This window comes from Ursus americanus, chromosome 12, assembly GCF_024610735.1.
Source record: "Ursus americanus isolate L20-20 chromosome 12, mUrsAme1.1.p, whole genome shotgun sequence".
Classification (NCBI taxonomy): Eukaryota; Metazoa; Chordata; class Mammalia; order Carnivora; family Ursidae; genus Ursus; species Ursus americanus.
Genome location: NC_142138.1, coordinates 19,522,164 through 19,549,188, shown reverse-complemented (window position 1 = coordinate 19,549,188; position 27,025 = coordinate 19,522,164). Strand labels below are relative to the sequence as shown.

General features: G+C 34.2%; 2 protein-coding genes across 5 annotated transcripts in view; one reads left to right on the top strand and one right to left on the bottom strand.

Moving 5' to 3' along the window:
- ALG6 (ALG6 alpha-1,3-glucosyltransferase) overlaps positions 1–27,025 on the bottom strand; it is a 99,421-nt gene that overhangs the window by 1,300 nt on the left and 71,096 nt on the right. The gene's annotated exons all lie outside the window — the stretch shown is intronic.
- The window catches only part of ITGB3BP (integrin subunit beta 3 binding protein), a 59,166-nt gene that overhangs the window by 24,832 nt on the left and 7,309 nt on the right, over positions 1–27,025 (top strand). For 3 of the 4 annotated variants that reach the window (XM_045802175.2, XM_045802174.2, XM_045802176.2), the window contains exons 3-7: positions 6,528–6,663; positions 14,904–14,973; positions 21,823–21,901; positions 22,277–22,370; positions 22,843–22,902. In XM_045802175.2, coding sequence (XP_045658131.1) covers positions 6,528–6,663; positions 14,904–14,973; positions 21,823–21,901; positions 22,277–22,370; positions 22,843–22,902 — 439 coding nt within the window. Of the gene's footprint in view, positions 1–6,527; positions 6,664–14,903; positions 14,974–21,822; positions 21,902–22,276; positions 22,371–22,842; positions 24,875–27,025 lie in introns of those variants that run through there. The other variant, XM_087865961.1, reaches the window with a different exon arrangement.

Below are 27,025 nucleotides of genomic sequence, written 5' to 3'. Positions count from 1 at the left end.
AGATTTATTTATTTGAGGGGGGAGAAGGAGCAAATGGAGAGGGAGAGAGAGAATCCCAAGCAGACTCACCACTGAGCAAGGAGCCCAACGTAGGTCTCAATCCCACGACTCCAGGATTATATCCTGAGCCAAACTCACAAGACCCTTAACCAACTGAGCCACCCAGGTGCCCATGAAATGTTTTTAAATATTGGGTTGATTTAATAGGAACAAAGAAAGTCTTTTAAATATCCATATGGATAAAAAATAATCTCTATCTTTATCTCACTTGTTACACAAAAATTAATTCAAGAAGTGTCACGGGCATAAAGTAAAAACTAAAAGCATCAAGCTTCAAGAAGGAAGGAAATATAAGATATTATCTTTGAGACTTAAAGTAGGCAAAATTTCATACAACAGAAAAGGTACTAACTATAGAAGATAAGGTTAAGGTAGACTTTATCAAAATTAAAAATTTTTGCTCCTCAAGAGACATGATTAAGAAAATGAATAGGCAAGTCAGGGATTGAGAAGAAAATATTTGCCATGCATCTATCTGACAAGACTTGTGTCTATAATATATAAATAAATAATAAAAAGTACAATAAAAATGTACAAAAACTTGAACCAACATGTCACAAAAAAATATTTAAATGGACAGTTAGCACATGAAAAAGTGTTCAACATCATTTATCATTGGAAATACAAATGAAACCCACAAATGAATACCATTCCCACCCACTAGAAGAACTAAATAGCAAAACAGAATGGCTTTTAAAAACAACAGCTCTAGGGGCTCCTGGCTGGCTCAAGTTTTAGAACTTGTAACTCTTGATCTCAGGGTCCTGAGTTCCAGCCCTATGTTGGGAGTAGAGATTACTTTAAAAAAAAAAAAAAAGTACGAGGGGGCACCTGGGTGGCTCAGTCATTTCAGTGTCTGCCTTTGGCTCAGGTCATGGTCTTGGGGTCTGGGGATTGAGCCCTGTGTTGGGCTCCCACTCAGTGGGGAGTCTGCTTCTTCTCTTTCTCCCTTTTCCCCTCCCCGCCACTAGTGCTCTTCCTCTTAAATAAATAAATAAATCTAAAAAAACAAACAAACATGAGAATGACTAAAACAGTGCAAAAGATTGATAAGGATGTGGAGCAGCTGGAACTCTCTTTTACTGACGGGAATTTAAAATGACACAAATATTTTGGAGAACTCTAGCTTTTATTTTATATAGAGAGTATAAATCTCTGTCTATCCTATAACCTAGCAATTCCATTCCTAGCTTTCCCAAAGAAATAAAATGACATATCCACAAAAGACCTGTACAAGAATTTTTTTAAAAAACTTATTTATTTATTCTAGAGAGGGAAAGCATGCTTGTGAGTGGAGGGAGCGGAGAAAGAGAGAATCTCAAGCAGACTTCCAGCTGAGTCTGTGGAGCCTGACCTGGGCTGGATTTCATGACTCATGAGATCATGACCTGAGCTGAAATCCGCAGTCAAGGCTTAACTGACTGAGCCACCCAGGCGTCCCAACATCTACAAGAATGTTTTTAAAGATTTTTTTTTTATTATTCGACAGAGATAGAGACAGCCAGCGAGAGAGGGAACACAAGCAGGGGGAGCGGGAGAGGGAGAAGCAGTCTCCCAGCAGAGGAGCCTGATGTGGGGCTTGATCCCAGAATGCCAGGATCACATCCTGAGCCGAAGGCAGACACCCTACCACTGTGCCATCCAGGCACCCCTACAAGAATGGTTTTAGCAACTTAATTCATAATAGCCCCAAACTGGAAATATTCCAAATCTCTTTCAATCAGAGAGTGGAAAAACAAATTCTGGTATATTTATACAAAGGAGCACTATTCAGCAATAAAAAGGAACACACTACTACCGCATACAACAATGTAGATGATCTCAAAAACGTGTTGAACAAAAGAAACCAAAACCAAAAGTTACATACTTAATTTATATGAAGTTCAAGGATAGGCAGAGGTATCTATGATTATAGGAATTAGAAAGTGGTTGCCTATGGGCTAGAAAGTAGAAATTGGGTGGAAGGGTGTACAAGGAAACCGGAGATGGTTGAAATGTTCTGTATCTTGTGTGGTAGTTGCATCAGAGTATACAATTGTCAGATCTCCTCAAGCTGAACACTTAAGATCCGTGCATTTTAATGTAGGTAAATCATACTTTAATAAACAGACAAAAATATATTTGAGGTGGAATTCACTTTATATTCTGAAAAATATGAGGATATTTGAAGGAATGATGGGAAACAGCCATGAAAATATTTCATTAAATCTCGAGAGTTACATGCAAGAGAGTTACAGAATAGTGTTATCTTTAATATTAAAATTAACATTTTAGAGGCACCTGTATGGCACAGTCAGTTAAGTGTCCGACTTTTGGTTTTGGCTCAGGTCGTGCTCTCTGGGTTGTAGGATCGAGCCTTGCATCGGGCTCTGCACTCAGTGCGGAGTCTACTTAAAGATTCTCTCAGGGCACCTGGGTGGCTCAGCCATTAAGCGGTCTGCCTTCAGCTCAGGTCCTGATCACAGGGTCCTGGGATTGAGCCCCACATCGGGCTCCCTGCTCGGTGGGGAGCCTGCTTCTCCCTCTCCCACTCACCTTGCTTGTGTTCCCTCTCTCGCTGTCTCTCTCTGTCGAATAAATAAATAAAATCTTTAAAAAAAATAGTATTTTAATATTTTTAAATTGTGAAACAATAATGAATACAAATAGAAACACCAGTATATCAACTTTTTTAGCCAGTGTTTTATTTTTCCTATTAAAATTTTTTATCAAAGGAAAATTTATATATTATTAAAGCCACAGATCTCGAGTGTACAATCCAATGAGTTTTAACAAATGTATACCCCTGTGTATCAAACACCCAATCAAGAAATAGAACATTCCTATCACCATAGATCTAATATATTGGTTATATTCTTTCTCCACTATCCCTGTAAGATCAATGAGATTAGTGCAAAATGCTTTTGCTTCCACAAGTATATTACAAATAACAACGAAACCCCAGCATTATTAGAAACATTAAGGATGATAATCATGGTAGCTGATAGGAAGTTAGTTGATCTCTAGGACTATTCTGAGAACCCTGTACCCAAATTGTGAAAAGTGCCTGAGACAGCTAGTATTTAGAGTATTTTAATATAAATTCCATAATAGTACTAGTAATCTGTAATAATGTCTTAGGTAAGACATTCCAATGACCTAATTAACCAGTGTAAGGTTATAAAAATTTATCTCCCTTTAGTTGCCCTAATTTTGTTTCTGGCTATCCAAGTGTCTATAGTACCTGTGTTTTAAATATTTCACTGATAGCATGGGGTAGTACTTCATAATAATAATAGCAGATCCTTTCCATTATATTTCATCCCGAAAGAACCCTTAGTTAGTACTTTCTAGATTGTTTATAATAGGTAAAAATCAATGCAATACAGGCACCTTTTTGGTAGAATATGCTTTAAACAAAGTGAGAAAGCAAGCTACAATTTGTGAAAGATATTGAAGGAGAATGTCATCTATATTTGAAATTATGAAGCGAACATTCATTTCTTTTTTTAGATAGAAAAATCAATGCCCAAATTTTAGTTTTGCTAGTATACAAGGTTTGACCACTTTACAAAAAGTACAGTGGTGTTTGGGCTGATCATTAGTCTTTTTTAATAGTGGCATTAAATATCTCTAAGTTTAGAGTCACTGAATATTATAAGCAGTTATAAATTATTATACAATTGTGACTTTACTGATTTCTCTGTCCCTAATTTTATTCACATCCTGAATTCCTTCCCTTCTCTAGCCAAATCTAGTCTTCTCACTTTTTCTTCCTCTGTTTTCTAAAGGATCTGGTAGCTAGCACTCCTCATTGCTGAGTGGAAAGAGTGCTGGACTTCTCAATTAGTAGCTCAGTCTTCCCTGAAATCCCAGTCTTAACTGTTCCTGGTATGGGTTTTAGGATCCCATAGGTTCTAGGATCACTTTTAAGCATCTTCGGGGTTTTAAAGTTAGAGGACCTTGATAAAACTTTGAGAGGGAAAAAAAATCTTAGAGAAGAAGATTATGCCTTTGCGTATATCCGTAGTCAGGTGTATAAAAATGTTTTATTTACTGAAAAACATTTAGTGGGATAGTAGGGGAAGGTAGATTTTCATTTTTTCCTCTTTGTATGGTAATTGTAGACAGACATTTTTCCTCTTAACTAACAGAGATGGCCAAAAACAGAAAGCAGAAGAGAAGCCTCAGTATTTTTTCCCTCCTCTCCCCTGTTCCAAGAAGTTTCAGTATTTTAAAGTGAGGGGGAAAAGAAATACACACACACACACACACACACACACACACACACACAGACGTATTTTATGAAAGCTAGAAAATGGTTTTCAAGGAGAAATGTATGATCTATAGTTGTAATGTTTAGATATTTGGCAATTGGAAAAAATAATTTTTTGGTAAATAGGAAAACAGATTGACATAAATGTACATTAGTGTAGTGACTTCCATTTCTTGTACATACACAGTGAAATAGTTCTGGGCAATAAATTCTTGGAAAGGTAGGGTAAGATTGGATAAATGTCATAGTTTATGACTGAATACATATAAACAGGTGAAAACTCAAGATGGAAAGGTAATAATAACCACCTGATAAAGAGACTTAAAACCTTTTCACCCTACAAAAAAGATTGCTTTAGAGTTATAGCTTGATATTATAGTTTGATTTTTAAAAAAGATATTGGTTACATTTGTGGCTACTATGGATACATAAAATAAAGAATGGAAAGCCTTCTGTTTCCCCAATATGAAAAAGTATTTATCATTTAAAACCTTAACTGTAAAAAAAAAAAAAGATTGATGCTATAGATTCTGGAACTAATACCAAGATTATTGAAAAAGGTGACACAGCCACTATTTCTGCCAGGATGTCTTAGAAATAAAGAATCATTGACAATGGAGAATTATATAACTATTTCAAGTCAGCTACCACACTGAAGTTTAATTCTACAATGTTAGTAACATCATAAGCCTTCAGACCTTTTTTTATCCCCCATTCCAGCCTATGCCATCTGTAGCACCTCTAAATTTCAGGTTTTTCATACCTTTCATTTTTGCTTATCTAAGCCTTACCTACTTCCTCCTCACAAGAATCCTTCTGTAAAATTACTGCAGCCCTCTTTGATTTTTCCCTTTCCTCTTAATTTTTGTAGCACCCATACTACCGTTACAACCTCTTCTCTGCTGTTTATGAGGCCAGAACAATTTGTTCTCTTTCTTTGTACACATTAGTTAGTAAGCGCTGGGTGATCAGTAGGCATTACAGAAAACAGTTTAAAAGAAATTCAGAGCGGGGCGCCTGGGTGGCACAGCGGTTGAGCGTCTGCCTTCGGCTCAGGGCGTGATCCCGGCGTTGTGGGATCGAGCCCCACATCAGGCTCCTCCGCTAGGAGCCTGCTTCTTCCTCTCCCACTCCCCCTGCTTGTGTTCCCTCTCTCGCTGGCTGTCTCTATCTCTGTCAAATAAATAAATAAAATCTTAAAAAAAAAAAAAAGAAATTCAGAGCAAGCAATTAATAGTGTGATAATGGATTTTTGGAGGAAGTGGATCATAAATGGGACCTAACCCAAAGAAAGATTTGATCCTGGGGAAGGAAAGAAAGGGCATTCCAGCCTAGGATCACAGAATGAGCTGAGGCCCAAATGTGTATAATCTAAGTGACTGGTACCACATGTGTCATTTCATATTAGATGAATGAACTAATGAACAAATGAATGAATTCAGAGTGGCTTGGCCAAGGTTACTGGACTGTCCTTTCACATCATTCATTCATTACACATTTTTGAGTTCTAGGGTACAAAGATGAAGAAATTTATTTTTAGGAATTCAGATTTTAATGGGGCAGACAGAAATGTAAAAAATTATTAAGATAATTTTTAATTTTATTGGAGACAGTAGTCTCCAATATTAGAGGTATGCACAAGGTGTGTAGGAACACACAGGAGAGGATAGGAGGATATCCTGTAGGATAGGCCGAATTCTCAAGGGCCTTAAATGTTATACTCAATTGTTTGAACATTACTTTGGTTATTCCTAAGACAAGTCACTGTGTCAGAGCAACTTTTTGAAGGTGTAAGAAAGCACATACACCTTCTAGGATTTTCTTGTGGGTTTTACTACGAGAAACTTCTGAGAGTTTCCTTGGCCTAGCCCCATAATTATACTTAAGGTTGAGCAGACAGCAAACGTCAGGATATAACTGGAAGAGTCAGCCATCTCTAAAATGTTTGGAAATACCATCTCAGAAGGTAGTAAACCTTTAATATTAAATTTTCACAAATATCAAATTGAGATGCCCTAAACGGTGTGGAGACCTGAAATATCTACAAAACTTGAAAGATCATGTTCATTTTGGAGGTGATAATTGAGTGTATTTAAAATCTGAAAAGAAAGAGCAAGGAAAATAATACTGGTTTGAATTTTAGAAGTTTTAAAAGGCATTCTCAAAGAACTAAACATAAGTATTTTTGTCTCAAATTAATATTTATTTTCAGTCATTTGATTCTTCAAAAATCACGAGGAGGAAAAGTATTACAACTTATTCTCCAACAACTGGAACTTGTCAAATGAGCCCATTTGCTTCTCCTGCAAGCTCTAAAGAACAGGAGCACAAAAATGAACCATCAAATGGTTAGTTGAACATTCTTTTCCATTTATTGTAATATTTTTCTAGTTATTGGTTAATCAGAATTTTTATTTAATAATATATGGATCTTCCTGCAGCTGATTTCTTTCTTTTTTCTTGAGGAATTCAACATAAAGAAGGCTAGAATATAGGTACTACTTTGGACATAAATGTAAACTTTCTAGGCACTTATTTTAAAATGCTACTGTAGACTTTGTTCCCTTACTATCCCATCCATTAAATAGAAATTATGGTCTGACTGCTTTCAGCTACTATCAATTATAATGGTTACAGATATACCCCTTAACAAGCTATCCATCATGTGCATAAATTAAAGGGCATATAATCCACGTACTGCTGTACTGTAGTTTAAGAGAGATACTTCCAAATGTTATTTTTATTCTTGTTGTCCATTTAGTTTTATCCACATTTCATTTATCTTTATATAGCTTGCTTTTATTGTATTTCATTCCCTTCTTTTCCTTTACTATCTTAAATGCATTTGCCAAAAAATTTGTAGAGTTTTCCACTAGAGAATAACCTAATTTTAATATGAAATTCTTTATTTTAAAATATTGTTAGTTTAATTTTGACCATGCATATTTCTTGTTCTCTTGTAGTTTATTGCTAAAATATTTATTTAAAAGATATATGAATCTATATTTCATAGGTTTAATTTTTAATATTGCAAAAGGTCATGAATCAGTGACATGTCAGGTTTCTATAATATAAAATTCTAAGTAGGCTCAAATTTAATAAAATATATTTTAGATGTGCTGTGATTAGCCTAATTCATATTTTATTGTTTAACATTTATTGAGTGCTAAGAATATACTAGAAACTACACAGAAACAAAGAAATCTCATTTTACCTAATTTGTTGTAATGAAACCCATAATGAGATCTTAAACTTTCGAATGACTTTTATTTTACTCTAATCAAATGCTTTTTATCTTAAAGCTATTACTATTAGGTTTGCTTTCACAAAAATATATGAAGATGTATACATTTTCTTCAAGCTCTATCTGTTTTTAATACACTTAATATATCTTTTGTTTAAAATTAAAAATTAGTGCCTTAGAGATGGTACATCTCTATACTGAAATATGAATAGATTTTAAGTGGATACGTACTCAATTTCCATATTGAAATTAAATATGGACTTAAGGGATATTTTTTTTGCCCATAAAAAGATTGGTCACATGATTCCAGTTGACATTTAAGTGGATAATTATCACAGATTATAGTACTAAGTAAGCTCTTTTTAAAAAAGCCATATAGCAAAGGTTCCTCGGATACTGGTAATATTCTATTTTTTAACTTATATAGTGGTTATACTGGTTCATTAAACTGTACTTATATATGTTTCATATACTCTTTGATATATATATCTCACATACAAAAGTCTCAACATAGGAGAATTCTCTAGGATCTTATATTATGTCATTTGTAATCATTACATTGCTTGTCCTAATATGTCGTCTTATACATGTTTTAGAAATAATTAAGCCTGACTCTTATGAAGTAATTTAAGTTCCAAATGATCTCATAACTTCTATTAGCAATTGTCAGTTTTTAAATATTGTACAAAACATAAGATGCAACTTAAATAAGCACTTATTTTAAATAGCATTTTCAGGGGCATTTTAAGCACAGTTCACTTCCCATCACACTTAGGAAATAATTCAAAACCTTATCATGACTTTTAAGGCCGTACATCATCAAATACCTGACCACCTCGTCTATCCTTTCTACTACCCTCCCATGTTTATACTACTTTAACAACTCTTACTTTCTTGTATTCATCAATCACGCCAAACCCCTTCCTGCCACAAGGTCATTGCACTTACGGGTCTTTCAGCCTGAATTCCTCCTGGGATACTCTTCCTCTAGGTATTTATATGTACTTTCTATATGCATTTGAACTGTGTACTATGTGAACAGATGATTTAATACTATATTTAAATACATTTGTACTTATAAAAGAAAGAAAAATCTGTTTCTAAATCTTCCGGAACTCTACTTAGACTCTACATGTGGCCCAAAAACGGGGTAAGTGATTCCAGTTTATACTTTTGAGAGATATATATTTATTTACTTATCATCATGTATATTTCTCATTGTTATGTACATTTGTGTGTGTTGTCATTATATTGCTGCCCTCCCTTACTCCTTAGCAAATTTCTCCAAACTATTTTGCTTTTCAGTAAAGAGGAAAGATGCATCAGACTTATTATTTAATAATTAAAGTAGAAGGATAAACAATAAATTTGCATAGTCAAAGAGGGTATTTGTGAATTAGACAATAGGTCTGTAAAAATCAACCAGACTGTAGCAATGTAATAACACAGAGATAAAGAAATGGAGAATATGATAATTGGTAAAGAAAAATGATAAATAGAATAAGAAGCTCCAACATATGTCAAATAGGAGTTCCACAAGGAGGAAATAAGGAGAATGGGCTGAGGCAGTATTCTAAGATAAAAGGACTATCAATTTTTCATGATTTCAATTTCACGGTTAAGGAAAGAAAATTTCCAGGTTGCAGTAGCATGCTTAGTCTGAGCAGGATGAATGAAAGCAAATCCACACCTAGTCATATCATGGTAAAGCTGCAAACTGTCAAAGACAAAGAAAATTTTAAAGTCCACCAGAGAAAAGACATATAACCCACAAGGAAATGACAGACTGATAGTAGACTTTTTATCTATATGAACAGACTTCAGCAGGAAGTAGAAGAATACCAACTGAAAATCACAGCTGAATTTTTTTACTCAGGAAGTGAAGATGAAATAAAAATTTTTTCAGACAAATTCTGAGAGACTTTACCATTCACAGATACCCCCTGAAGGATTACTAAAAAATATACTTGTAGAAGTAAATTGAGCCTCAGGTAAAGGAATGGAATGCAAAGAGCAATGGTAAAAAAATAAATTAGCAAACATGTTGGTAAATTTAATTATAAATCTAATTTCAAAAATGTGACTACAAATTCTGTTGACTATAAAGCAAAAGACAAACAATTTGAGACGGGGTTAAAACAAATAATATACTATAATAGCATGGAATACTGATGAGGGAGCAGGAAGAAGCTAAAGAGTTTTAAGATTCTTATAATTATTAGGGAGCAGAAGAACATCTGTTAACTGACTTTATAATTGTTGTCTTTTGTTTTTTGTTTCATTTACTGACCTGTTAAATGGGGAAAATAATAGTATCTACCTCAGGATTGTTGTGAGAATTAAATAAGTAATACACAAAAAGCACGCAGAATGGTGCCTCACATGTAGTAAGTTTTCAATATGTATTTAGCTGTTTTTATTAATATCATTATTTAGGCTTTAAGAAAAGACATAGGATGATTAAATGTAAAGGGATAGAAAAAACAAAGCTAATATTAATTTTAAAAAAATTAATAGCCAGTATAAGAATATTAATATAGACCAAAATAGACTTTAAGGCAAAAAAGCCTTATTGAAGATATAGGAATCTATACAGTGAGAGAAAGAAAAAGTCACCACTAGAAAAAGAATCCTGAAACTATGTGCATCTAAAACAAAAACAAAACATAATGAAATAGGACAAGATTATAAGGAGAGACTCACAAATCCCTAATTATAGTAAATTTTAAAGTACCTCTTTCAGAAACTGATGAAATAGATAAAAGGAAGGATATAAACAGTTTGAACATAGCTAGCAAGCATGATCAAATGAGCTGTGCTCAAACAAGTGTAATACCCAACACATAATAAAGCTGACCTAAAACTTTTACAAAAATATAACAATTTAGGGGCTCCTGGGTGGCTCAATCGTTAAGCGTCTGCCTTCGGCTCAGGGCGTGATCCCAGAGTCCTGGGATCAAGCCCCATATCAGGCTCCTCTGCTAGGAGCCTGCTTCTTCCTCTCCCACACCCCCTGCCTGTGTTCCCTCTCTCACTGGCTGTCTCTCTGTCAAATAAATAAAAATAAAATCTTAAAAAAAAAAAAAAAATATATATATATATATATATATATATATCTCCCTCCAATTTGGAGTCACAAAGAAGTCTCAACGTATAAAATTCCTGTCACATTCTCTGACCAAAATTTTGTGCAGTTAGGAATCAATAAAAAAAGGCAGCCCTTTAAAAATTTTAGCCCACATGTTTGGAAACCTAGAACCTTCTAAATAATTTATTGTTCAGAAAAATCATAATGGAAAGTATAAAACATTTAGAATTGAATGGTAATGACAACAAAAAACTTACAGAAAAACTTTACACCTAAATACTGCATTATACTAAAATAGTTCTTAATGGAAATTTTATACTTAAAAATGCATATATTTAGAAAGGAAGAATGACTGAAAACTAATAAGCCAAGCTTTCAACTCAGAAGGATGGAAAAAGAATAGAACGAACCCCAAAAAATACAAGAAAGGAAATAGTAAAATATATAAAGTATTAAATAGAAATAAATTATTAAATAGAAAACAAGGCAATGACAAAGAAAAGCAACAAAATCAAAAGCTTGTTCTTTGAAAAGACTAATCAAATGGTAGACCTCTGGCAAGACTGATTTCTTTTTAAGTGGGAGAAGGAACAGACAATATGTATTTCAAAAGAGCTGATAAATTACTATCAGCTTAAATATATGATGAGAAGTTTGAGATATATGAGCCAAATGCTTCTTAATGTGGTCCACAATCTAATTTGGATGAAAGATTTTAAAACTTACCATTCTTCTTCTCAAATATTAATGTATTAGTAGCTAAAAAGCAATTCCAATTTTCTCATTGATACCTTTCTGTTCAATAATATAGGTAAAATATTTTTAAGAATATTACATTTCTTCCATGGGACTCAATAAAGGTATTTTGAATTTTAAAAAAGTAACCATTAACATTGTTATTTTTCATGAACTGGTGCTCTGAGGAGGTTATTCACTCTCCACTCTTGTTTAATAATAATAATTTGGTTAATTAAAAGGATAACATGATTTCAGGGTGCCTCAGTGGCACAGTAGGCTGGGTGTTGGACTCAGTTTCCACTCGGGTGGAGATCTCAGGGTTGTGAGATCGAGCCTCGCCTTAGGCTCCCCGCTCAGCCCAGAGTCTGCTTGGGTGTCTCTCTCCCTCTCCCTCTGCACCCCACCTCCCCACTCTCACCTGCTCACTCTTTCTCAAATAAATAAATACACATTTTTAAAAAAAAGAATAACATGATTTTATTTGCCTCTTAGCCTACAGGCTCCAACTTGATCTGGCAATAACTCTTTTGGAAAAAAGTTACTAACCAGTGTGTAACACCTTGGACAAATCACGTGAACCTCTCTGGGTCAAGGTTTTCTTCATCTCATGCCTTTTGGTTTGGGACCAAATGATGTGTACGATGTAGCCTATCTGTAGACTATATGCATCTAGAAGCAGTATGATACCAGCCTAAAACTGTTTAAAGAAGCATAGCATCCTGGTTAAGAGAACAATCTTAGTAGCCAGATGCCTGGGTTTAGATCCTGACTCTGCCACTTACTAGCTTTAGGGCCTTGGATAAATTATGTGGCCATTGATTGTACTTCTAAACATCATGATCTGTTGAAAGTTATCTTCATTAGTTAGAGAAGAGGCTCCCTGAGGCTTCCTGGAAAGTCCAAATACAGTTTTGAATGTAGCCCAGATTCAGTGATGGTACATTTTTCACCAGTGTTTTGTGAAACTGGTGAATCACATATACAACTGTTTGTTATACATAACCTAGCAAGAAAAAGTCCATATAGAATCTGCCCCTGTTTGCTGTATGTTAATTGCTAATAGAATGAAATGAAAATCAAGGAAGTGAGTAACTGGAATTTCTTTCTTTTTTCTTCTTTTTTTAGGGGAAGGGGTGGAGGGGCAGAGGGAGAGGGAGTGAGAGAATCCCAAGCCATGGAGCCCAATGCAGGGCTCCATCTCATAACCCTGAATTCATGACCAGAACCAAAATCAAGAGAATTGAATGCTTAACCAACTGAGCCACCAAGGCACCCCAGTAACTGGAATACTCCTAATGATATATTAGAGTCCAAACAGTCTCTGATAACTGATCCAAGTATTATTCTTAGAGATACTAAAACTCCTCCTATTTAACAATTGGAAAGTATATTAGAAACGTAAGTCCTTCCATGAGAAGATTGAGATTCATGCTATCGATTACATTTTACAGAATAAGATATCTGATCCCTTTACAATAATAAAAATGTTTTCAGCAGGCATTGAACACGTGGCGAAAATTCAAATAAAGCATTCTTTTACTATTTCTCCTAACTTTATTGACTGATGATGCTAAAATGTGAAAATTAATTACAAGTTAAAGGAACAAAGTAATTTTAATATTTAATTGTGGAGCTTTATTGAATGCAGACAGCATAGCACAAAATTCAGGAAATTAGTATTAACCTTTAGGCAAAGATTTTCTGAAAATAAGGTTTAATGTGTATCATGGGATTTCATATCCAGCTTGATTTTTTTTTTAAGAGATGGATTTTAATAGACTTTTTCCTCAGAGTTCTCTAAAATCATAAATAAAATATTGTTACTATTTTTCCCTTAATCCTTTGTTAAATAAACTCTTACTATTTGGAATTTAAGGATATAGACAAGTCAAATAATGAAAAGTTAGTAAACAATAGAGATAAGTAGTACTTTAGCAAGATCTCTAAATCACAAGTTTTTCTCTTTTTAGAATTAAAGACTATTTTGAGATAGTTTAGTTATGATATAGTCGTTTTTGGGTTTTTGTTTTTGTTTTTGTTTTGAGAGAAGCCATAAAATCCAAAGTAACAATGAGGGAAATTATTGTTTATGTTTCGGAAACTACTTAGTGAAATTATAAATATTAGAGAACAGAAAATATACTTTAAATAAGCTTTTCCCCTAGTAATAGGAGCAAGTAAGAGTAATGGAATAAAAATTAAGTGAAGAAAAAAGTGTAAACCAGCACTGGAAAGTCTGTTCCAGACAGTACATTAATATGTTAATAAACTACATTTAAAAATTTAGAGAAATTGCCCTTGTGTTATTTGTGTACTCAATTTCATCTAGAAGTATCGGATCCTCCTGCAGTATTACACAGAGCTCTACTTTCCAATACAGGTAGATAGAGAGCGTTTGGATTGCAGCTCATCTGAACTGAGATGTGCTAGAGGTGTAAAACATACACCAGGTATCAAAGACAGTGTGAAAAAGAGACTATGAATGATCTCACTCATCATTTTATGTGTTAAAATTATAGTATTTTGAGTATATTGGGTTAAATGAAATAATAAAATTTATTTGATCTGTTTTTCATTTGTGAACAATAAGGACATTGAGTCAAGTAATAGTTCCTGTGCCAGTTGTTGAACAAATAGAACATAAAAATACATGGTATAAGGAGGTTGTCACCAATTATACATTTAAAAAAATGATCTCTCTGGACTTATTTTCATTAGTAGTAAAACATTTGGATTATTCATTCATTTGCTTGCTTATTCATTCAATAAACATTTATTAAAGGCCAGTATATGTAAGACATTAAGAATCTTCTTGTGGATATGTCCTCAAATACTTATTATAGATCATATATTTTAAAGTATAAGATGTCCTATACTATGAAGTACAGGAGAACCAACAAGGAAACAGAGAGCTCATAAAACAATTATTTATTTGACCATTAATAAGTGCAAACATCATATTCTACTAGAGCTATAAAATCTAATTTACCTTTCAACCCCACACACAGGATCTTTCCAAGAATTAACTAAATCATTATGCATTTTTTTCAATATGCATTTAAAGTCAGGTACATTAATCAAATTCATTTTACTGTAACATCACTAGAAACTCACTATTTTGTAGATATACGTATCACCAACCTCTTGTTAACTTTGAGGCCAAAAAAAGGGGTGAAGTAATACAAACTGGAAACTTTAAGATGACATTCTTTATTAAAATATTTTATGAAAGTATCCTTTACCTAGTAAAGATTGTTTTTTTTCTATATAAAGTCATCATGAATAAAAAATTGGGATATTGGGAAATTAAAAAAAAAACAAAATAGCTATTGAAAGGTTATTCATAATAGTGATTTTTTTTTTCCATAGCAAATTCCAGGATACTTTTTCTTTTCCTACTTCCCTTTCATTAGTTTACCTTTTTATGTTCTATTTAAACTTTAGCGATCTAAATTTTATTTAAAATTCGACAATTTTCCCCTTAACTTTAAGTTCTTCTTTTTATCTCATGTATATAGGAAAGAGGAAAAAATTGAGTCACCTCAATTTAACCAAAAGGAAGGAACCTACAACAAAAGACAATGATGAGTAAGTTTGTTGTTTTGAAATAATAAACACATGTGTCTTGAAAGAAAAGGGTCATATTTCTTAAAGTAATAATTTAAGAGAAATAATTTATTTGCAAAAATTAAAAAATAGTTTATACCTGAGTTGAAGTGTTCTTTTTTAAAGAAGTAAAATATTTTGTGATGTGTTTTGCAGTGTTCATGTGATCATGGTATGTGATATCTTAATTTTTTAAATTATTTCTTTATCTGAGAGAGAGAGTGCAAGTGGGGTGAGAGAGGGAAAGAGAGAATCTCAAGCAGAGTCCCCACTGAGTGCAGAGCCCCATGCAGGACCATGAGATCATGACCTGAGAGAAAGCCAAGAGTTGGACACTCAACTGACAGAGCCACTCAGGCGCCCCTGTGATATCTTAATTTTAATACTCATTGAGCATGGTTTCCCAGCCCATGAATAAGAGACCAGCTTAAGATAAAACTGAGGAAGAAAATGCCCTTTTTAGATTTTATATGGATGGAAAAGTAATCTGTTGTCTGGGAACATAGTGCCTAACAAATAGCTGGTTCAAGAGCTAGGGACACAGTGAAGCCAGCAGAGTAAGAGATCCAGAGGAACCCAGGAGGCTTATATGCTAGCACCCAACTCTTTCCATATTGGCCAGCCAATGCTGCCTTGAATGAAGATATCATCTACAAAAATCTACTTCCCATATATATTTTGGAAAGAATGGTTTGATCTATCCACTAAGGCTGGAAAATTGAATTAACCAGAACGGGGGGTTAAATTTTTGAAGTAGTTCATGTGTTCAGCTCATTTACCCTTTCAGCTATATCATCTGTGTGTCACACAATATGATGGGTGGGTAAAGATGAAGAAAATGGAAGTTTCTACCTATTGAGAGCTTATGGTCTTATGTTGTAAGTTACCTTTCCAAACTTAGAAATCAGTTATAGGTTATGTTTCAAAATGTTTTTTTAAATCATTTGAGTAGAATTCAGAGTACATTTACCATACAAATAGTGTTATAACTTGTGATTATAACCCCAGAAGTCTATTTTTTTCATGATGTAGCTGAACTATAGTATTAGTCAGTACTAGTCTAGATTTAAATATACAAATATTGAATGCCATTTAGAGTACAGCAGGGACACAGGGAAGAGTTTCACAAAGAAATTTCTTTGTTTGGCATCTCCTACATATATCATTATACCCCCTTTATCTGCTTTTACTAGATGCTTTTCCTAGCCACATCCCCCAGCTCCAAGTATTTTCATGTGCCCTGTCCCACAAATATTTTTGTTGTAAATTACAACTCCTTCCTTCTCCAAAGCAAAGTTCCCATTCCTCAGTGAAACCAGTCTCAACTAGATGTTAAGAAGAAAGCATTCTTGGGGTTCCTGTGTGGCTCAGTTGGTTAAGCGCCCAGCTCCTTGTTTCAGCTTAGGTCATGATCTTGGTGTCATGAGACTGAGCCCTGCATCGGGCTCCGTTCAGCATGGAGTCCGCTTCAGATTCTTTCTCCTGCCTCCTCTGCTTCTTCCCCCACTCATGCTCTCTCTCTCTTTCTCTCTCTAAAATAAATAAATATCTTTCCCCCAAAAAGGGAAAGCATTCTCTTTTTGTTTAACTTATATAATGTATTTTAAAATTGGCAATATATGCACACAGAAAAATAAATTGTACAAAGAACATACAGTGAAAGCAAGTGGCAAGTAACAATTTTTGAAGCATGTGTAATCTTATATTTGAAAGCAGATACCTGGGTGTTATATAAGACTGATGAATCACTGAACTCTATCTCTGAAACTAATATGCTATATGTTAATTGAATTTAAATTTTAAAAATTAAAAATTAAAAAAAATGAAAGCAGATACCTGCTAAACCAAATGAATTTCTGATATAATTATATGAAGTGTAACCTAGGAATGAAAGTAAACAGTGAAGGAGGAAATGTTTTTTGAACAACAGTGATACCACGTAAGCAAGCCAAACTTATCCTTGTTTTCCCCCAGTCAGCTCCACATAAGCTATTCTAACTTTTTGTAGTTTCTTCTCTTATTCTTCTGAACCCATCGATTTGTTAACAGCTCCAGATTTTTAACAACAGCTCTCATAGCAGTGAGCTTTCAAGTAGCAAGGGAACAAGAACCTTTGTTATGGTTCACTTAGGAATTTGCCTGTATTTATTTAATTTCTCTCAATATTTATTTCTAAAGATCCCTATTATTTATCTCACTCCATGACTTGATACTGGAGTTAGTGAGTTTAAGGACAGGCCAAGATATTTTACAATAGATAAAAATTATGGCTTGCTGATTGTTTTTTTTCAACTTATTATAAAATTACTCAATCCTAGTCAATAAAGCCATTTTACTAGCTTTAGTAATGAGTTCTTCATTTGTTCCATTTGTTTATATTTCTTTTTTATTATCTTGTAAAGCAATTCTACTTGGTTTTTGAAAATCTGAAATTAAATTGAACATTTCACATTTGTACATCAGTTTTAAATGACCGTAGCATTTTATATTTTGTTTTGGCAATTGTATAGGTTAGGGTTGTCCAGAGAACAGAACCAATTGCAGATACATATATATGTAATAATAATAATATAGTAGTAATAAAATATAACATTAAATAATAATAAAATGGCATTGATGTGATTGTTTTTAATAATTAAAATGATTGGAGTGCCTGGGTGGCTCAGTTGGTTAAGCGTCCAACTCTTGATTTCACCCCAGGTCATGATCTCAGGGTTCTCGGATCAAGCCCATTAGCTCCGTGCTCAGCAGGGAGTCTGCTGGAGATTCTCTCTCCCCGTCTCTTTGCCCCTCCCCCAACTTGCACGCAGACGCATGTTCTCTCTCTCTCTCATAAATAAATCTTAAAAAAATAATTAAAATGTATTGATAATGAGTTATATATATACTTGCATATATAGATAGATTGATTATGAAGAATTGGCTCATGCAGTTAGAGAGGCTAAGTGCCACGATCTACCATCCGCAAGCATGAAACCCAAGAAAGCCAGTGGTATAATTCAAGTTCAAGTCCAAAGGCCTGACAAGCAGGGGAGCTGATGGTGTAAATCCCAGTTGAAGAGCAGAAGAGCAATGTCCCAATTCAAACAGGCAAGCAGGATAAGTTGCCTGGGTGGCTCAGTAGGATTAGGGTCCAACTCTTGATTTCAGCTCAGGTCATGTTCTCAGGGTCATGAGATCAAGCGCCATGCTGGCTGTGGAGCCTGCTTGAAATTCTGTCTCTCCCATTCCCCCTGTCCAGCTCCCCCACTGCCCCACTCACTCTCTTGCTCTCTAAAAAATAAAAGAAATTTAGGGGCGCCTGGGTGGCACAGCGGTTGGGCGTCTGCCTTCGGCTCAGGGCGTGATCCCGGCGTTATGGGTTCGAGCCCCACATCAGGCTCCTCCGCTATGAGTCTGCTTCTTCCTCTCCCACTCCCCCTGCTTGTGTTCCCTCTCTCACTGGCTGTCTCTGTCAAATAAATAAATAAAATATTTTTTTTTAAAAAATTAAAAATAAAAAAATTAAAAATAAAAGAAATTTAAAAAATTAAAAATTAATTTTAAAAAATAAACAGACAGACAGGGAACCAATCCTTCCTTCCTCCACATTTTGTTCTATTCAGCCCCTCAATGAATTAAATGATGCCCACCTACAGTGGGAAGGTAGTCTACCCTACTAAGTCAGTTACTACTAAGGTGGTTATACAATGGTGATTTTCTAACTCCATCATTCCTTCTATTGGTTGGCCTTATGAAAATTCCTGAGTTCCCGGGGCACCTGGGTGGCTCAGCCGTTAAGTGTCTGCCTTCGGCTCAGGTCACGATCCCAGGGTCCTGGGATCCGGCCCTGCATCGGGCTCCCTGCTCAGTGGGAAGCCTGCTTCTCCCTCTCACACTCCCCTTGCTTGTGCTCCCTCTCTTGCTGTCTCTCTCTGTCAAATAAATTTAAAAAAAAACTTTAAAAAATAACTAAATAAAATAAAATTCCTGAGTTCATAGTGATAAAGGGTTTTTCTTTGCCTTCCCCTTTCCATATTTGCACCCCTTCTCAGAGTCAGTAGATCTTTGGCTCCTAATACATCAATATATTTTCACATTTGCTTAATCTTACCACGAGCACAAAATAGTTTCAGAATTCCTGCACTCATAGCACTATTAAAAACAAGCTTGCAGGGGCGCCTGGGTGGTGCAGTCGTTAAGCGTCTGCCTTCAGCTCAGGGCATGATCCCAGCGTTCTGGGATCGAGCCCCACGTCAGGCTCTTCCGTTGGGAGCCTGCTTCTTCCTCTCCCACTCCCCCTGCCTGTGTTCCCTCTCTCTCTGGCTGTCTCTGTCAAATAAATAAATAAATAATCTATTAAAAAAAAAAACAAGCTTGCAAAGCAGTCAAGATTTGTTTGCAGTCTTTTTAAAGTCTTTAATTTGACAGCATGTAGTCAGACTACTGTGTTCAAAACTACTTAGATCAATTCTCGTTTGTTGTTGTTTTCAGGTGTACAATATAGTGATTCAACAATTCTAAACATTACTCCAATATTCATCATGATAATTAATCCCCATCACCTATTTAACCCATCCCCCCCACAATGTTCCCCTCTGGTAACCATCAGTTTGTTCTCTTTAGTTAAGAATCTGTTTCTTAGGGACGCTTGGGTGGCTCAGTCAGTTAAGCTTCTGCCTTCAGCTCAGGTAATGATCCCAGGGTTGTGGATTGAGTTCCGCATCAGGCTCCTTGCTCTGCTTCTCCCTCTACCTGCCGCCCCCCCTGCTTGTGCCTCCTTGCACTCTTTCTCTCTGACAAATAAATAAAATTTTAAAAATGAGAAGAATGATGAATTGTCCACTAGTCTACTGGTCATGCAGTGAAGACAAGTTTCCCTGCAAAACCAGCTCAAGCATGTGAAGATATTCTGAAAACAATTTCCCCAGTTATTTGACGCTCAGGCCATACAGCTTTCCAAGGTTGTCAAAAACATGCCTAGCTGAGCCCTTCAATAACTATTTTAACTTGAGAAACAGAATTATTAACAGGTCCTTTGGGGATGCTATGTGCACAATCCTGGGGGCACCATTCATATCTATCTGAACAGAGCCCCTTGGAGTTATTCAAGATGGCAACTGTGCAGGACTCTCCCTTCCCACAAAATTCCATAAGGGTCAACAAGGAGTATTATCAGTTCCTTAAAGTATGGTAGGTAAGATAGTGTAGAGAGGCTCTGCCACTTCAGTCCTCCCAGGAAAAGAATGCAAGGTAAAGAGCCCTTAAGATCGCTTCTCATGGTGAAATAGCTCATTTGCCTCAGCTTTGCCCCCCTGAGGCAGTGAGTAGCATGGGTATAATGTAGGGGAAGCTGGAGGTTCCCAGCCCTGGGTGGGAGTCACTTAAGCCCTCTTGCTCCTTGAGACTTTTGGAACTCAATGGAAGGAGCTGGAATTCCTTTATGACACTATCTTTCAAACTGAGGTTCAGGTGGTAAGCAAGTAAAGCCTCTGACAGGTGACTTTTCATTGAAAATACATGATAATAAGGGAAATTTTTTAAAGAAAAAAGATCACCTGCAATTCCATTTTCCTCACATAAGTTTTAATTTTTGCATAAAAGCTGTTTCTCCATTCCTTGTGTTTCTCCATACCTAATATATTTTACTTGGATGAAACATACTCTACATATTCATTGTGTAGGAAAAGTTAACATATTAGTCTTATTTTTAATAGCACAGAAATGTTAATGGATAACACTGATGTGATTTTGAAAAGCATTTAAATAGAATTTCTAGTTTCTTTCATAAAATCAATAGTAGAGATTTGTGGTCTCTGAAACAGTAGTCACTAGCCAGCCACACATGGCTAATGAGCATTTGAAATGTGACTAGTCTGAAATGAGATGGGCTATGAGTGTAAAGTACACACTAGATTTTGAAAAAAAGCATAAAATACCCCATGGAAAATTTTTATTGATTACATGTTGAAATGATAATACTTTGGATATATTGGTTAAATAAAATATATTATTAAAATTAAGTTCACTTGTTTCTTTTTACTTCTTTCAATGTGGCTACTAGAAAATTTTAAATTACATATGTGGCTTACATTTTATTTCTATTAGAACTGCACTGATATAGATGATATACTGCTATGAGATCATAAAATTGGAAAAGACACTAAAACTTCAATAATAAGGAAATGATTAAATCATCTTTGGTATGTTTACTAGGTACAATATTGTACAGCCTTGAAAATTATAAACCTATGGGTGATGTGGCCAAAAAATACATATGTAATATTATATTAAGGAAAGTATGATGTAAAGTTATAGAAGTTGTTTTAAAAAAACCTAAGAGAATTTTTCCTGTATGCTAACTAGAGATATGTTCAGGAGATAGGATTACAAATGACGTTTTCTTAGTTTTCAAATTTAAAAGAATGCCTTTGTAATCTTTTTCACACTGAAATATATTAAGCCATAAAACTTATTTTTTATTAAAAAAATTACTGGGTAACACTGACTCATAGACTTAGATCAAGGTAAATAAGGAGAATGGTATATTAGTGTTCTCAAAGTGGTACGATAGAGAAAGGAGCAAGCCAACTAACTACATCTTCACATCTTCTCCCCCTGCTCAGTGGGAATGAAAGAACGTGAAAATGCCAAAGGCAGGATGGTTAATAATATATATTGTGTTTGTAAAGGGATGAAAGAATGAAGGAGGAGCATTTATATCTTTTACCACTTTGTAAAGAAAAGAATTAGAAAACTGAATCTAAGATCTCTTAAAAAGAATTAAAGGTGTGAAAATGACTTACTGTGTTTAAATGCTTGATCTTGCTAATTTTTTTTTTTCATTTTTAGATTCATGGTGTTGCTATCTAAAGTTGAGAAATCATCAGAAGAAATCATGGAAATAATGGAAAAATTAAGCAGTATACAGGTTAGCTTTTTTTTTTTTCCTTTGGGACATATAATTTTTCATATGTCTACTATCCCATTTGAAAAGGGAAAATAGGAAAGAAGCCCCAGATTGGAGAATCCAGTCCAAAAAAGAATTTGCAGGGAATATGTCTAGTTTATTTTTCATGGGAATTTCTTTTCTTATATGAACATTAATTAACCATAATGTTTTAGAAGTATCTGACTTTTTCACATTTTAAAGCTTGCAGTAGTTGACCTGCCAGAAAAAGTTAAATTTCCTACCACAGAGTTTAAGTTTTTCAGATGAAAGAAACAGTAAACTGTATTTTCACTAGATTGTCAGTAATATTATATTTGTAGAGTACCTAACTCATTTCAGATGTCTTTCTTTTAGGCTTTGGAGGGCAGTAGAGAGCTTGAAAGTCTCCTTGGTATCTCCCGTCCATCGTGTTCCTTACACAGAGAAATGCAGAAAACGAAAGAACTAAGTAAGAAAAATTCACGAGTTTTCAATGGCATCTCTCCACTCCTTATTTGTAAACGTAGATACATATTCTAATGTTTTCAGTTTTAGAGATAAACCTAGTAATTTTTCCCAAATTTAAATCTGATAAGACTTTTTTATATGTGGCACTACTGGACATTAATGGAAATATTATTTAGAGAATAAGAAGCCATATATCTTTTACCAGGATATGTTACTTCAGGGATTCTTGTTGAATATGAAGGAAAAGAATATGCCTTGCAAACTGATAACCAGGCTTTTTAAAAATCTGGTGCTCATTCTTTAAATAAGGTACAAGGTATTGCATTTTGTACTTGATACCTGTATGTATTACTTCAAATTATTTTTTTCTCATGAAATTATCCCAGGATGAGAAATTATTCATATTCTATGCTAATTCTTAACATGAGTTTTTTTTGTTTTGGTTTGGGGGTTTTTGTTTGTTTGTTTTTTAGTGATAAAAGTAACAGAACAAAAACTGTTTGAAAAGAAGAGTTCAGGACTTCCCAACAAAGGTAAAGAATTTTGTTTTCATTTATATAAAAAGATCCTTTCATCTCATTTCAACCATTGAAAGCCAATCATCATACGTCCTTTTTTGGTGTGATCTTTTTAAAAGATCATATATCTCATTTGCAAACCTTATAGAATTTGGCAGACCATGTCTGATAAGATAACTTCCTTGATGATAAAACTTCTAAAATATCTTTTGAAATACAATTTTCAGTGTAAGATTTAAATTGTCTTTTTATTAAAAGTTATTCTTGAGAATATAGACAAATAGGGGGAACAATGCATTAATATATAGCAACTTTTAATGGTGAATTAGGATTACACAAAGCATAAAAAGTTACTTTGTAACCAGTGTTCTGAAAACTTTCAGATCATTAATGATGTTTGATCTACTGTGAGCTCATATGCCTCTGAGCGTTTCACAGTATGGGAAACAAAATTAGCGGGTTTTCCCATAACACATGCACATCCCTACCTCAGTAAGCAAAATGATCATGGACTATAAAATATTAAAACCTTTAGACCAACTTAAGAGGGATCATTTTAATATTACTGACATGAATGCCATTTTGCAGTCTCTGTAAGTGGAGGCAGGCCTTTAAATGGGTAGCCATGTTTTAGTCTACCATTTTTGAGTACCGGTGACTACTATTTATTGAGGACCAGTAATTACTATGTTTCCAACACTAGGATCAGCAGATCTTTATAGCAGCTCTGCAAGATAGCTATTACCATTGTCATTATAGATAAGGAACAAAGACAAAAAATGTTAAGTAACTTGCCAAATACACTGCTACTTAAGTGTCAGAGCAGAGATTCCAGCTAAGGACCAGTCTAACCTCAAATAGTATGGTTTTTTCATTGTTCCGTGTTGCCTCTTCCTACAACAAATTAAATCATCTAGTCGTCCCAGTTTTTAGATTCAAACATATGAGGCATAACTGAAACCACTTCAACCAATCTAGTATATTAGACTGTATTTAGGATCTTTAACAAGCCAGTGATGAGTTTGCGTGGAAAGTTCTGGGATTCCCTGTTACTTCCAAAGGCCACCTGCGTGATGCAGGGCAACAGCCCTGGCAGGACTCCTCCAAAGCTCATGTGAGAATAGAGCTGAGCCAGTTTCCTGAGCCATTCAGTAGAGCAGCTAACTTCCACTGTGATCCCAAGAATTTCAGAATATGAAGTTAGCTCTTAGAAAAGGCTTAAGATCTCTTCTCTCTTATACTGTGAAACTTGATTATAATGTGTAGCTGGGTTTCAGTGGTTTCAGTCTCTTTTAACTTCATAAGTTTTAGAGGATCATAATGGGAATTTGGAATGTTTATTATTTCCAAACCAGAGGAAATCTTTCTTCTATATATTCTGTGCCAGTGGTGTGAATTTTTTTTCAACCTGTAATTTCCTAGAATTGACTAGAATTAGGCTTTACAGAGTTGGCTTTCACCAAGTTTTGAGAAATGAGGAAGGGAAAATTGTAGAATAAATAAGTAAATTGCCACTTTAATAATGAGAAAAAATTTTCTGAAAGTATTGTTTCCTTCCCTAAATATTTAGTAAGACGTTAAAGTTATATTCCATGTGTTGAAAGTTATCTCCTTTCAGTTATCTAGTATATGCCAATTCTTTGTGTGTTTATGCATGACCAGCCTTAAAACTATTTTCTAGTATTTTAAGGCATTAAAACTGACTTGCCCATTACCAGGTTTTCCCTAAGGACTGAGTGTTTGTTCATGCATAAAGGAGATCCTATGACTAAATCATGTTTTAAAATTTCTAATAAGCATTGATTGTATGTTGTGGTTTAAATGAAAACTGAATTTAGATTAAGTAAAATATGTAATAGCTATAAAAATATATATTAAAATATATGTCATCTTCCATTTCTGTTTCTTGGCAAGAGCTACATTAGCTTTTATATTTCCTGAGGTATTCAGATCTTCATTAGCTTTTCAACTAATTTTTTTTGAAGTATTATTGCCTGAAAAATCTATTGAAGCTTATTTCCTTTATAATTTGAGTTTGAGTGTTTTTACTGAATGTTTTTCCCTCTTCTCTCTCTGGTTCATAATATATGTATTTTTTTATTTTGGTGGTTTGGTTTTGTTTTTGACTAAAGATGATGTACATCAACACATTTATATATATATATATATAATTGTTTTGCTGAGTTAATAACTTTCAACCCTTTTTATTTATACATTCATTTTACAAGGACTTTGCTAGTGTTTTTGACATCTCAAACTAATTTGCTTTATGCGTTGCTTATCTGGGGATCTAGCCTTAGCTCTTTATAGAAATTTCTACTTCTTTCTTTTACTATGCTGTTCTGCAGAATTGTTTAAATTTTAAAATGTTGGGGGAATCTATAATATTAGAAATTATATAATATAAAAATAATTCCCACAATATGTATGAGATTTGTTTTATTAGGTACTTAACGAAAATAAGAACAAATTACTTGTTTCACGATCAAAAGAATGTCCTTCAGATTCTCTTAAAATTTTCCTGGAATAGTTAAGATAGACAGTATCAGGAAAATTCCAACATTTATGCTGTTGTTGCCTTTACGAGTCAGTCCCCTAGTTCTAGTTATTTTCCCATGTCACTGCTAGCTTGTTTAGCACCAGTCGTAGTCTTTATTACAGGCAGAGCAGTATGATTGTAAAAATAACATGCTAGTGTTTTAAATAAATAGACATCTGACACACATTCTTAAGGCTTTATGTAACATTCAGGGGAAATTAAAACATACACAATAACATGAAAAGGTACAGAGATTTTCATAGTTTTAGAAAGAACTGGACAGTGCAAATGAGGGAATGCTTTGATAGAGTATATGAATAAAGGAGGCTCTCCTCTGCTAAATACAGATTTCTTAAACAGAGGAAGGCTTTCTTTCTTTTTTCAGTTACTTAGGAAGTAAGCCTAACTTCACTTTCCTTAATAATATTGGCTTTATGACTCTTAGAAAAATAATGAGATGAAAGGTCCTTTTTCTGTTAGATTTGGATGTGAATTTTCATAATTATTCTTAATTTGTTATGCTGAAGATTTAAAACATGACCATTCAATGGGTTGATGCAGAGGGAATGTCACATTATCGTCACATGGTAAGGCATGAAATTTATTTACTTTACATAATCAACCTCTACTTACAACAACTTGATACAAATATTCCTAAGTCAATAGATGGCATTATATAGTACTTAGTATTTTCATTTTTTCTGGAAATATTAAAAAATACCATCATTGTTTGTCTATGACCAGTACTTCCAGTAAACAAAATGTTTTTGAAAAGAATGTAAGCAAATTGTAGAACAGTTGCCAAGATATGAAATCTAGACACTTAGCTTTAGTCCAAAACATATTTTATCTGTTTTGAGAATAATCGTGTAGGTTGCAGTATGCATATTTGAAATGAAATGTAACCATCTGAACTTTACATTGTTCAAAAAGTTGATTGTCTCAGCTGTTTGTAATACAAAATATTTCAGAATTTCTAGCTGTGGCCTTCAAAAGAAAAGCGCAAACTTTAACATTTCTGTTTTCTTTAGCTAACTTACTGTCTTACATTGTAAAATTCATCTGGGTTATAGGATTTTAAAGTTTTCAAATTCTTGGACTACAGGACAAATTTTAAGCTCTTTCTGTTCTAAGACTATAAAATAGTTTGATACTGCCTTTTCATTCTAACCACCCACGGAAGTATTTTTTAACTTAAAAATATGTTGTTCTTTTCCCCACTCAGTCTTGAAAAAGTATTTATCATATCAGCCAAATACTTTTACTCCCTAGAAGACTACTACCCTTTTAGTTTCTTATAACTTAACATTAAACAGTATCTTTTTTCAAACAAATACTTTGGTTTTTAAAGCACTGAAGTTTGAAGTCTAGACATGATGAGTTTTAGAAGAAACAACAAAAATTCCTTCCTGTGCCTTAAAGTTCTTGATTTAGCTGGAGATTAAAAAAATGGAGATATTAGTTTTGGTGACACAAATCTACATTAATGTACAACTGTGTCCTTAGCTCTTGATGAGAATTCACCTATCATGTATGTTGTATGTCGTTCATGCCTTTCCTATTAATAATGTTAATACCCTTGTCTTACACTATTCATCA